Here is a 13,497-nt window from a genome sequence, read left to right as displayed (position 1 = left end):
TCCCCGAGTCTAACTACTTGTTGGACTGATAGCTAATAGTTATTTACTTGTTTGAGCTAAGCTACGGCCTATAATAGATTTTGAATTGTTTTCCATGCCCAAAACACATTCGGCTTGCTCCATTATTGCGATTTTTTTCTGATAAATTAATTATTAAGAATACTAACGAATGTATAAAGGAAGGTTACTCGTAGGTTCCAGTTAGCTTAACTGGTAAAGTCTCTGATAATTGTATAAGAGACCTGTGGTTCAATCCCCGCCAACACTAAAAATTGATTGGTGTCTTGATCTGTAGGTTGAAACTCTCTCAAAAAAAAAAAAAAAGGAAGGTTACTCCATCAAAATACAAGTCTTAGTTTGAGAAGAAGCATAATTAGCCAAGAAAATATAAATATTTCTATTTACTTTTAAAAAAAAAAAAAAGCATTCTTGCCATGTACTATAGCATTGCTCAACAAACGGTAACTAAATAGGAACAATTTGCAAACTGTTTTATACATTCTCATCTATGTTGCTTTTGTTAGTTGAGTGAAGAGAATCATCGAGCTTTGATTTCATGAAAAGTACATCTTTGAGATATCGAAGGTAGCTATAACAACCCTCCTCCATATTCTCTACATCTAAATAATGTTTTGATGGGAACCAAATGGTGAATAAGGATAGCATGTGTAGCCCATAGTATGTAGAGAGAATCTACATATGACATTCGTCAAATCTATCATCCCCAATGCACATTGCAAAATCAGGTGGTTTCCCATTGCTGGTCATAGTGGAGACAACTTCCTCTGCAACTAGCCCTTTAAACTTTAGTAATCTTCTGCAATGTTGATGCAACATTAGGCCCTCTAAACAACAAGAACAGTCATCACCTGTGGAAAGTTTCTAGGCTTCTTGGAGTATAAACATGTCCCCATATGTCAATTCCAAAACATGAGATAGCATAAGGAACTAGGAAGGATAAAGCAAATCAACTTTCAAACTTATGAAATCAGTGGCCATCATCATATGTTGCACTATCTCAATTGTTGCCACATACAATTGTACTTCATTTCCATTGAAAGGCTGAAAGAGGGATTTCAAACGCGCAAGTACCTTGTTCCCATTTATAACCCTCCACCACCACAGCCTCTATAACATAAATTCTTCTTTGTGGACTGCTTGCACAAGCAGGCATTGAATGTCCCAATTTTAGGTGTTGACTGAAATTCATAATGAAATTTTCAATTGCATTTGAAGAGCAAATGAGATGCGCATCTTATAAAGCCATTGTCAATCATGAGTTAGCTTCTACAATAATGGGAGCCCTTCATAGTCGGAAATGTTTTCAATATTTGACAAGAGGATGTGAGTGCAATGACACTATTCATCAACCAATTTAAATGCCACTAGCTTCACAGTTTGACTTGACATGGAAGACAGCCACATCTACTCTACAATCTCAAAAGCTCTTTTGCAAAACCTTGATTACCAGTTAGCAAGAGCCCATTCAAAACCCAATTAAAAGTGAACTTCTGAGGCAAAAATCCTCTCTCAACCATCTCAATCAACAACTTCCCAGCCACCAACAAATCGTCTAATTTCTTCCTCGCAAACATCCCACTTATCAAAACATTATATGTATCCAAATTGGGCAAGCAAACCCCACTACCCATCTTTTCAAACACCTCCAACCCCTTTTCTATCTCTCCAGCATCACAAAAATAACGGATCACAATGTTATACGTTTGAACATTCGGCTCACACTCATCGTCCTTCATTTTTCTCATAAACTCCAATGCCCTATCCATTTCACCCCGCGTGATACAATCCTCTAATTAGCACATTATAATTCGTCAAATTAGGCACATAACCCTTCCCCACCATCTCCTTAAAAACCAAAACCACATTTTCCACACTATCCTTCTTACACAAAACCTGAATCAAAGCATTATACGTCATAACTGAAGGAATCACCCCTTCCTTAATCATCTCATCAAAAACCTTTCTAGCTCTCTTGATCTTGCTCGCACAACCAAACCCGTGAACCAAGGTTATAAGTAACAACATCAATCCCACATTTCCGTTTCTTCATTTGCAAAAAGAATTCTCAAGCTTCCTTAATTTGACTAGCTCTAAAATACCCTTTAAGCATTATATTATATGTCGTTAAGCTCGGATTCATTCCCCTCTCAACCATTTCCTTCAACACCTCCAACACCTTAGGCATCCTCTTAATCAAACAAAACCTATTTACAATTAAATTATAGCTAACACAATTCTCCTTAAACCTACCCTTTATCATCTTAAACAAGTTATGATTTATTTCAACACATTTCAACTTACACAAAATGTCAAGAATAGTATTGAATGAATTCAAGTCCTGAAAAAAAATAATAATAAAAAAAAATAAACAACCATGTTCATGCATTAACATGAAGAGTTTGAAGGCTCTATCGGGTTTGAAGAAGTGGAGGGCTTTGGGTTCGTGTTTTCAAAAGAGCTTGAGGGTCCATTGGATTTGAGGTTCTTGGATGGTTTGGGTTAGGGTTTTTGGGTAAGAGCTAATGATTAGTTTAGCTAAGGCCGTGGCGTCTTGTGGCAGTGGCAGCGGTGTGGTGGCAGTGGTGAGAGAGTGGCATGGAAGTAAATATAGTGGTTTTGGAGAGTGGGTTTTTAGATGGGAGAGTGGTGAAGGAGCTCTTTGAAGCTGAGTGAACATTTTTGATTTCCCTAGTCTCAACACAAAAGTTTTTCACAACCATTATTGTCTAGTTAGGCTCTAATTTATTTTGGGCTTTATCACTATCTCTTTGATATGGCTATAAGTGGGCCGAGCCTACTCAGACTTGAGTATTACTAAAAGTTCAGGTGTAGTTGCACTTATCATGGAACAATATTACAGGTTCAAGAATTGGCTTAAGTCCAATGTACAAGCACACTAGACCTATGGAGATGCTGATACATGTTAAATATTTGGCACGTTTCAATTGGTCTCATATGCACTAAACCCAATCCTTACCCATATTTTCAAACTTTGTTCATTTTCTTATCAAACAAAGTTGAGCTTGTTCACAATCTATTTCATTCAATTATTGTATACTTTAAAAAAGAAAACTTCATTCTTTTATTCTTTTTCCATATGTGCTAAAACCTAAATAAAATGGTGTACCCTTTCATAATAGTAAAAGTGATATTATCAATAATCTACAAATAATAAAACCTATTTACAAATTTATATAATCCAATCTCAAGTTTATATAAATATATTTTTAGACAAATATACATAAAAATATAATATTATACATAATTAATCGAGCCTCATGTTCACTAATTTGTTCACTAATACATTATAATGTTGAGGTTAACTCGTTTAATAGCAAACATAAACTTTTGGACTTGAGTTTAACTTATTTGCTAAACAAATGAATATTAACCAGTCTTTTCTCGACTAAGCCCAACTAGTTTATAGGCAATTTTGGTTCATTTTTTTCATTTACCACGCTTCTCTATAGGCCCGGCCCAGCTCTAAAGAGTGAACAGTTGAAGACCTCGGCCACTTTACTTTCAAAAACCCTGGGCGCGGACCGAGCAGTGAATTTCGACCACCACTCACGGCGCACTTTGGAGGCAAACACTGTTTGATTTTTTAGGATTTGTTTTGAATGAACAAAAGCGCGAGCAATTAAGCTTTGAACAGAGAGAGAGAGAGAGAGAGAGAGAGATGAATTCAAAAGAGAGTTGTAGAAGTGAGCTCCGCATTGCGATTCGTCAGCTCAGTGATCGATGCCTCTACACTGCTTCCAAATGGTGCTCATTTCTAACTCCAAAATCCCATAAAACTCTAAACCCCCAATTTTTGAAAAGTGCTTTTGTTGCTTCTGAAACCACTTACTTAATATTCTTGCTTTTTTTTTTCATATTAATCAATGTTCTTTTGTTTGAATTCCTGTGTTTGTGTACCTAATTAGTGTTAAAGTTACTGTCTTTATGCTCCATTTGGTAACTAAGCAACTTGATTAATAGGAAAACAAATAGTCATAATTGTAAAACCCTATCCAGAATCTCTAACTTAACTGACCCAAGTGCATATTTTTGTTTTCCCTGGTCAAAATTGATGTAAAAACCTTGTTTTTTTACATGGGAAAGTGAAATTATATTGCTAGTTTGCTACCCCATTTGTTTGATTTTATTTGCAATGGATTCTGATTTGTTGGGTCTATGGTAAATGCAGGGCAGCAGAACAGTTGATTGGTATCGAGCAAGACCCGGCAAATTTCACGCCTTCGAACACCAGATTCCAGTGGGGAAGCTCAAGCATTCGCAGGAGATTCCGCACGAATGAGATCACTTCAACACCCATTGCTGGTGTGTCGTACGTGTCCACTCCTGTGATGGAGGAGGACGATGCTGTGGATGGTGACTTTTACCTCCTGGCTAAGTCTTACTTTGACTGCCGAGAGTACAGGAGGGCTGCTCATGTGCTACGGGACCAAACCGGGAAGAAATCTGTGTTCTTGCGTTGTTATGCTCTTTATCTGGTTTGTTGCATACTCTTCTAGCTGTATAACTTATATTGTTCGTTCCGTTTTAGATTGGATATTATATGATGGTGGGTTTTGATAAATTAGGAATGAGACTTGTTTTCCGTATTGTGTTCTTTGTTGATTGTAGGAAATAAATAGATAAGAGATTCAATTTGGTAGGATTTAGGCAAAACACTAGCTGGTTCAGGATGATAGTCTTCAGAATTCTTATTTTGAAGCCTTTTCTAAATCTTCCCTATTTTATTTGGGTGAAGCATGTAAAGTTGTCGTCAATGGAGTTGAATCATTAATACCCAAGGTTAGTGGTTGGTGCTACAAAGAGTATCAACTATGCAATAATTGACTTAATAACCAGAACCAAAAAGAAGCATGGTGTAATCAGGTTTTGTTTAGATGAGAAATGGTGGCCAGACATGAGACTTGCTTCACTGTTTGATTTAGGTATGAAATTTCACTAATAAATAACTGAAAGCACATGCATACTTAAGGTGATAAAGTTAGCCCTTTTTCAGGTTTGAATTTAGGGCTAAGTGCCTACAGTTTTGCAATGGCTGCAACAAAGACTGAATATACTTATGCATAGCTTTGATCACTAGCAGAAAGTCATGAAGAGTGCATAATTTCTCGTGCCAACCCAAATTGCAAGAAAATTAAAGAATCTCATGGTATTTGTGAGATAGTAAGGGGTTACAAAGTTCGTTATTTTCCTACTTCAATAAATTTTTGATCTGTTATGAATGGCGTTAGAGCTACTTCTATTTATTTTTATGTTAGCGTGTTAATATAAAATAATAAAAATAACTAGAAGTAACTCTTACAAATGACATGATACTTGTTGATTTTCAAGGATATATGGTCTATTCAATCTCTGTTTTTTTTCAGAAGTTTTATATGTATAAATACTCTTATTCTCATTGTTTCATGAAGGCTGGGGAAAAGCGGAAAGAAGAAGAGGTGATAGAACTTGAGGGACCCTTAGGTAAGAGTGATTCTGTGAATCGTGAACTGGTCTCTTTGGAGCGCGAGTTATCAACACTTCGCAAGAATGGCTCTATTGATCCATTTGGATTGTACTTGTATGGCCTTGTTCTCAAAGAGAAAGGCAGCGAGAATGTTGCTCGTACAGTTCTTGTTGAGTCTGTGAATAGCTACCCTTGGAACTGGAATGCATGGTCAGAGCTGCAGTCTTTGTGCACTACAATTGACACCTTGAACAGCCTCAATCTCAACAACCATTGGATGAAGGACTTCTTTCTTGCCAGTGCTTACCAAGAAATTAGGATGCACAGCGAATCTTTAGCAAAATACGAATATCTACAGGGAACTTTTGGTTATAGTAATTACATCCAGGCTCAAATTGCAAAAGCCCAGTACAGTTTGAGGGAATTTCAACAAGTTGAAACAATATTTGAAGAACTTCTAAGAAATGATCCTTACCGAGTCGAAGACATGGATATGTATTCCAATGTGCTCTATGCAAATGAGTGTTCTTCTGCCCTGAGTTACCTTGCCCATAGGGTATTTATGACTGATAAATACAGGCCTGAATCTTGTTGCATTATTGGCAATTACTATAGTTTAAAGGGGCAGCATGAGAAGTCAGTTATGTATTTTAGGAGGGCACTCAAATTGAACAAAAATTATTTGTCTGCTTGGACACTTATGGGTCATGAGTATATTGAGATGAAAAATACTCCAGCTGCTGTGGATGCCTATCGACGGGCTATAGATATAAATCAGTGTGATTATCGAGCATGGTATGGACTAGGACAAGCTTATGAGATGATGGGCATGCCATTCTATGCCCTACATTACTTCCGAAAATCTGTATTCTTGCAGCCAAATGATTCTCGGTTGTGGATCTCGATGGCTCATTGTTATGAAACTGATCAACTTCGCATGCTTGAGGAGGCAATTAAGTGTTACAGAAGGGCAGCAAATTGTAATGACAGGGAAGCAATTGCCCTTCACCAACTAGCAAAGTTGCACTATGAACTCGGGCGTCCTGAAGAGGCAGCATTTTTCTACAAGAAAGATTTGGAGAGGATGGAAGCTGAAGAGAGGGAAGGACCAAATATGGTTGAAGCTTTGCTCTATCTTGCTACGTACTATAAAACCCAGAAGAGATTTGAGGAGGCAGAGGTGTACTGTACCCGTCTTCTGGATTTTACTGGCCCAGTGAGTTCTTCATATTTTTCCCCCTTCTGTCAATGTTTTACATATAAACCCATATTACTAATTTTTTGAATATGAATCACTGATTTTGCACTTTTTTGCCCATGATTGCAGGAGAAGGAAACAGCAAAGAGTTTACTTCGAGGAATGAGAACAACACAATCTGGTTTCCCTTCGATGGATGTTGAGCACTTCTCTCCCTGAATTTTTTGTTTCCAAATAGATGTACATGTATGCCTCTACTCCCAGTTTCTGGCTTATGGAAATCGATGACTGATAAAAAACTTGGGATGAGATCAGAATGCAAACATATCTTGAATGCTGCTGTACAAATTGATGTATTTTCATGGTGGGATAGATGCTACCCCAATGAATGTTGCAGTCTGAATGTGGTGCTGCAGTTATATAGGAAACAAGTTTGAAGTTTGCTGTGCAGTAGAACTTGATTGTTCACTAGAAGCCCAATGTAATTCTTCTGAAGGTTAATCTGTTGTGATTGTTTATTAACGTCATATAAGAAGTACGAATGCTGTTCTTGTTTTGTGTTCTCCATTTCATAGGCCACATTTTTGATAATGCGTGATGGCAAAAATTTACCAAACATGCACTTTGGATTTTGGGCTTGGAAATGTGCGTTTTGGGCTCTAAAAGTGGAACCGAACGCACACTTAATCTCATAACTTTTAAGTCTCTTGCTTGCTTACTGTCTTCTTCTTCTTTTAGGTGGGTGGGTAGGTTCAGGGGATAAGATGTTGCTTTGGAAGTCAGGATCAAAATGATGATAAACTTCGTATACATTCAGTTGCATAGGGCTTGAAATTGTCATGAGCCTATCTGGACGGTAATTTTGAGAACAGGCTGGACTGCTTATGATAGCTATAATGGTGTCCAAAGAAGCTCTGTTCTTCAGGTGTGCTGTTTGTGCAGCATTCCTCTTCCTTATGATTCTTCAGAGGCATGTGTTTGACTTTGATACCATCTGCGAAGTGCAAGTGAACGGGATGACATGGGGACTATCTATGGTAGGTATTTCTCATGCAGAGAACTGTGAGAGGAATTTCATGCACCTGTAAGATACCCAAGCTTGATACTCAAAATGATTATGGTTATCTTCAGAAGGGACTAGTCAATAACTTCTTTTATTTAATTTGTGCTCTTTTTTTTTGGGTAAATCAGATTTTATTACCAAAACACAATGTACAACACGTAGCAAAGCCTGCTACATACAAATAGAGCAGACCATCACATCTTTGAAACACTACCCAAATTCAAACACTATACAACACGAACCAGCCAGGTTACATAACATCAGCCTAACAACAGACTCAAGAGTGAGGAATACCCCATCTGCATCACAACTCTGTTGAAAACAGAGTTCTTAAGACCCCCTTTAAGCTCAAGTTGTAGGCATTTGCATTTCTATTGGATAATGTTGAGGACAACTACAATCCCTTCCTGACTCGAAGAGTCAGCCAAGTTACATAACATCAACCTATCAACAGACTCGAGTTAAAATTCGAAAGAGGAATACCCCATCTGCATCACAACTCTGCTGAAAACAAAGTTCTTAAAGCCCCCTTTAAATCAAGTTGTAGGCATTTGCATTTCTATTGGATAATGTCGAGGACAACTACAATCCCTTCCCGACTCAAAGAGTCAGATTAATTACAGACCATCCCCTACTTTACCCTTTCAGACACCAGAGAAGTTACCTGTCCACACCATCAGTGGTCACTTAGAATTTATAACCTACTTCACCCTGGTCCTAGAATCACTCCCTCTTTTAACCTCCACCAAAAATAGTTGCAGGCGAAAGCATGCGTTTTAACTACAAATTCAAAGTAGGAGTGGCGTTTTATCCATTTCAGTCATTGGGCACAAAATACAGTTGACATGGGGTATTTTTGGGGGTCTTGTGTTCATTGCCATAGTTTCCTTTTGAGCATGCAGCCAATCAATTTGTCTTGCTTCATTATTTGTGTAATTTGCATTAAGCTTGGCTATGAAAACTTCCCCAACATTAGAAAGAGCAGTAGTTATCCTCACAGACAAATTTATGATAATTTAAGAGAATGAATTCCCAAATTGATAATGAACGGTCTCATAATCTCATTAGCGGTTGAATTTGTCCCACAATATATAGCTATGAGCCATGATGACTAACACCTTATTTTATATTGGTTAGCAGTTTTTTTCCCGCATCTATGGGCAATTGGGCATCTTAAGACTCTTAAGTTGAGAAAGTCCAGCTTCATGAGCAATAATAAATCAAGTTGGAGGGACGAAATTCAGCTCAATGTCCCAAATGGTACTAAGACATTTGAACGAAATACACATCTGCCAATTCAATTTAAAAGAGGTGAAGGACCACAGGAAATTTTCCTTCCATGTGGATGCAGTTAATCGATCTCACATATAAAATTCAAGTTTTATTCACCCACACTTATAAGTTCAATGGCATCCACTAGATGCAAATTTAACACAGTTTTCAATAGCAAATAACCATCATACTAGGGTTCACATCTCCACCTAGTTCTCTTTATTCAAGAGCTTAGCTTCGATTTGGGTCTGTGAAGAAATTGTTGACGGATGGCATAATTTCTGGGGACTTGTTGCGGACAAATTTTCTTAGGAAATGCTCAGCGTACATCTCCCCCTCAGAAAAGTTGTCCAGCACTCCAGCAGCCCTCTTCTCCTTGTTCACCCTAATAAAAAAAGAAAGCAAAACTATATATCACCTTGTGATTTTCCTTAAGCATGCTACATCATAACATCATATAATCATATTACTAGTAGGTACGATTGAGTGACTCCGAAGGAGAGGAGAAATGAAAGATTCTAACTAATGACCCCCTACAAAACTTGGTCCTCAGCCACTTGTGCTACCCCTTTTGGGTTTTCCCATTCCTCCCAAAAGTCTCAATTATTATTTACCACTACGCACTAGCTTCTCACAAGAAAAACTAATGCTTATGAAATACCAATTTTTTTCCCTAGTTTGACAAAAAGATACTAAAATAAATTGGCAAAACTTAGGTACAGTTTCTTAAGTGTTGTACATTAAATTTTCCGATCAAATTCAAAAACAAGGTAACGTTAACCAATGAAATATAAACAACGTTAATTTTTTCAAAGACAATTAAATTAAATTTGAGAAGCTAATCTACTGCACCTAAATAAATTGTACCCAAGAGTTGCCCTAATTTTTTTTTTTTTTATCGATAAGTTATGAATGCTAGTATATATATTTGAATAGAACTCCTTGGTGTCCAGGTTTTAATACCTTCAAAATAACACTACCACCTAATTGAAAATGATTTAATAATAAAACAAATTAAGCGCACAGATAAATTTATAGATTTAAAATCACCCATCAAATTATACCCCCACTAACAACCCCACACATAAAAAGGCCACATTCCCACTATAAATGATTGCATAAAAGAAAGTTAAAAATATAGAAGTGAAAATTTCAAATTCCACAAAATTAAGACCTGTTCTAAATTTAAAATTTAAGAAAAGTACACAAAAATCCCATGGCTTCCCTTAAAAACTTTAAAAGTCTTGAGTGTAACACTAAACTCTCTTTTTTTTTTTGGGGGGGGGGGTTAAAAATATCAACATTTGGCCCATGGAAAGAAAAAGAAAAAGAAATGTAGGAGCATCTGAATGCAGAAGCCACATAGAGAAATGAATTCACGGCAAGTGCAAGCTTAATCTGCTCCTCTCCGTTTCAGCAACGTATTATTTAATATGTAAACCGATAAACATTTAATAAAAACAAATAATAAGTTGTTCAGGTAACGACATGTATCCATATTATTTTCCCATAAAACAATATCAGAGAATGTTTTGTGTTAGTGTGTTGCACTCGAAACCCCCAAGAGGTTTAAGTGTTAACAGTTTAAACATAAAACAATACCACAAGACATTAAGTGTTACACTCATAACCTCAAGGGCTTCCTTTTTTCTTTTTGTAGGGAAACCTTACAGATTTTTTTTCCCCAAAAAAAGTTAGAAATTCTAAATTTCCAACTATAGTTACATGTAACACTAAACTCTCAGTTGTATTATTTTGTGTGTAAACCTTTATAAAAACAAATAGTAAGTTGCTCATGTAACGACATGTGTCGATAATATTTTCACATAAAACAACATCAGAGAATTTTTTTTGTTAGTGAGTTACACTCGAAACCCCCCAAGAGCTTAAGTGTTACACAATCGAACGGTTAAACATAAAACAATACCACAAGTGTAACACTCATAACCTCAAGTGCTTCCGTTTGTTTTGTAAAGAAACCTTATAGGGTTTTTTTTTCCCAATAAAAAGTTAGTAATTCTAAATTTTCAACTATTGTTACAGCTTACATGCATATACAGCCTAAAAAAATTATCTCTAAAAACGAGAGATTTTTTTCCCTTTTATCTATTTCATTTATAAACTCTAAACCTAAAAAATAAAATAAGGGGCAAATTTAAACTAACCCACCTGTGGTTTGTCCAAAATTTAAGTTACCTACACGTGATTTGAAATTTGATACTTTACTCTCTTGAGATTTGACCAAAATTTAAATTACCTGTCTGTGGTTTGAAATCCCATGATAAAAGTGTTCCCCTGGGTCCTTTTTCATCTTATTTGATCTTGTATTTTGATTGTTTTTTTTATAGGGAAAACACAAAAGTGGAGCAAAATTACATATTTAGTCATGTTTGTAACAGAAATATGTTACAGAACTCTTTTTTTTTTTTTTTTGATATGTTACCTATTGAGCTAACCTTAGGGGTAAAGTATCAAACCACAGGTGGTAAGTTAGCTTCTCAAAAAAAAAAAAAAAAGTGGGTAAGTTAAATTTCGGCCAAAGTAGGGAAGTTATAATTTGCCCTAAAATAAGATAATCCCTTTTTCTTTTTCTTTTTTCCCTCTTTTTCCATTTCATTTTCTTAATAACTCCCAAACATAGACATAGTGTTAGTGATATAATCCATAATAACAAATTAAATGAATATAACTAAATAAAGATTAACCAATTTCAAAAAAAAAATTAATTAATTTCTGAATATATACACATAATCATATATATAAATATACCTGACTTCAGGATTGATGCAGATATTGCGGACGAGCTGGAACCCGCAGATCCCTATTGCAACTCCTACGGCCGCAAACAGCGGATAAACCTACGCTTACCATAAAAACAAAAAACACACAGTACTAAATATTTGGGAGTGAGATAGATCTAAAACTCTTATCTAATTATAGAAAGAAAAGACATAAACAGAAAATCAAATCAAAGATTGATGGATAGATAATTTCTTAGTCAATACTATAAAAGTGTTTGTGGAACAACAACTGTGGATCTGAGAGTACCTCAGGCCTCAGCCATCGATTCGCCATTTCAACAACGCAGGACTTAAGAGAGTTTGAAAGTTTGTGAGGAAAATGCGGCGAGGAAAGAGAAAGGGAGTGAGAAAGTTAAAATGGCGAGACTTTTTATATTTGATAGAGTAAAAATAGTTGGAAATGTGAGTTTTTTTGTTTTTTTTATAAAATAAATAAATAAAATAGTAATTAATTAGTAATCAAACTATTAGTATATGCTTCTTCTTCTTTTTTTCTTTTTGGTTGTTGCGTATGGTGTAATCTGATTGGGTGGAATGGGAGAGAGAGAGAGAGAGAGAGAGAAAGCAAACACAGCACCTTGTTTTGTGTGGTGTAGTAACTAGTAAGCCAATCATCAGTCGAACGGGTCAGGACATGTGATTCTCGAGGCTAAAATAATGCCTAACTTTTAAAAAAAAAAAAAATAAATAGAAAGATATAAATAATGTAAATATTGCCAGCCACTTGATCAAGTGGATGTACAAATTTATGTCGTATTTGAAACTATTTATTTAGGGTCCGTTTGAATAGAGCTTATTGCTGAAAACTGAAAACACTGTAGCAAAATAATTTTTAAATGTGTGAATAGTGCTGTGAGACCCATTTTTAATATTTTTTCTGAATAAAGTACTTGTGGGTTCCATGAACAGTGCAGCTACAGTGCGTGAACAGTAAAATTGGTCTCCTGCAGTGAAATAACGTGCATGAACAGTATCGGTTACTATTCATGCGCGTTGAAAAAAAAAAAAAAAAAAAAGCTACAAAACGCAAAACTCAAAACGTGGCCACAATAAGTTGAATCCAAACTCAGCTTTAGTTGAAATTAAAATTTTTTTTTAAAAATTATTACAAATAAAGTTAAAAAGTAGTTGAAATAGTACATTAAAATCTATAAATAGTACTAAAAAGTATAATGAGACCTATTAATAGTAGCAAAAATAAGTTGAATAGTAAAATAAGTTGGTAAAAATAATTTTTTCCAAACACTCACTTTTGCCTTTATCTAACTCTTGCTGAATAGTAAAATAAGCTGAATACTAATTTTTACCTTTATCTACAATACTTTCAGCAAAAAAATTTCAGTTTCAGCAAAATAAACGGATCCCAAACATACCCTAAGTGTGCGTTTGGGACAAACTAAAAATTTTAGCTTATTTGTCATTTTAGCTTATTTTTACTATTATTCATGAATCTCATTGCACTTTTTGGTATTATTCATGAGTTCCACTGTACTTTTCAGCTAACTTTTACTTTTATTTACAATAATTTTAACAAAATTTTTTCAGTTTCAACTAAATAAACTGTTCTCAAACAGACACTGAGTATATGATAGAAAAATATGTGAATTTTATGCCATGTATACACATTTTTTCTTAAAAATGAGTAATTGTATAAATTTACAATTTTGCTACAGGACAT

The 13,497-nt window shown here is 35.5% G+C and overlaps 2 protein-coding genes and 1 pseudogene across 3 annotated transcripts; 1 reads left to right on the top strand and 2 right to left on the bottom strand.

The window, feature by feature from the left end:
* Nucleotides 1-1,391: 1,391 nt before the first annotated feature.
* Nucleotides 1,392-3,002, bottom strand: LOC142632904 (pentatricopeptide repeat-containing protein At1g74900, mitochondrial-like; annotated as a pseudogene).
* A 516-nt stretch (nucleotides 3,003-3,518) lies between these two features.
* LOC142631673 (anaphase-promoting complex subunit 8-like) lies at nucleotides 3,519-7,716 on the top strand. Of its 2 annotated transcripts, XR_012843640.1 has the most exons (5): nucleotides 3,567-3,786; nucleotides 4,211-4,517; nucleotides 5,451-6,701; nucleotides 6,813-7,164; nucleotides 7,422-7,716. XR_012843640.1 is itself a non-coding variant. In XM_075805903.1 (4 exons), exons 1-4 carry the CDS (start codon nucleotides 3,701-3,703, stop codon nucleotides 6,900-6,902), a joined length of 1,734 nt encoding a protein of 577 aa, XP_075662018.1. In that variant the 5' UTR covers nucleotides 3,519-3,700; the 3' UTR covers nucleotides 6,903-7,290. The 2 variants fall into 2 exon arrangements, 1 of the variants encoding a protein (XP_075662018.1); XM_075805903.1 differs by lacking the exon at nucleotides 7,422-7,716 and having other exon boundaries at nucleotides 3,519-3,786; nucleotides 6,813-7,290.
* A 1,301-nt stretch (nucleotides 7,717-9,017) lies between these two features.
* On the bottom strand, nucleotides 9,018-12,428 carry LOC142631672 (uncharacterized). The gene is made up of 3 exons (XM_075805902.1): nucleotides 12,067-12,428; nucleotides 11,788-11,876; nucleotides 9,018-9,403 (listed from the first exon to the last, which is right to left on the bottom strand). The coding sequence occupies exons 1-3, from the start codon at nucleotides 12,091-12,093 to the stop codon at nucleotides 9,250-9,252; spliced, it is 270 nt and encodes an 89-aa protein (XP_075662017.1). The 5' UTR covers nucleotides 12,094-12,428; the 3' UTR covers nucleotides 9,018-9,249.
* Between the last annotated feature and the right edge of the window lie 1,069 nt (nucleotides 12,429-13,497).

Source organism: Castanea sativa, chromosome 4, assembly GCF_040712315.1.
Source record: "Castanea sativa cultivar Marrone di Chiusa Pesio chromosome 4, ASM4071231v1".
Lineage (NCBI taxonomy): Eukaryota > Viridiplantae > Streptophyta > Magnoliopsida > Fagales > Fagaceae > Castanea > Castanea sativa.
Note: the sequence above shows the minus strand (reverse complement) of the source record. Positions and strands in the feature narration are given on the sequence as shown.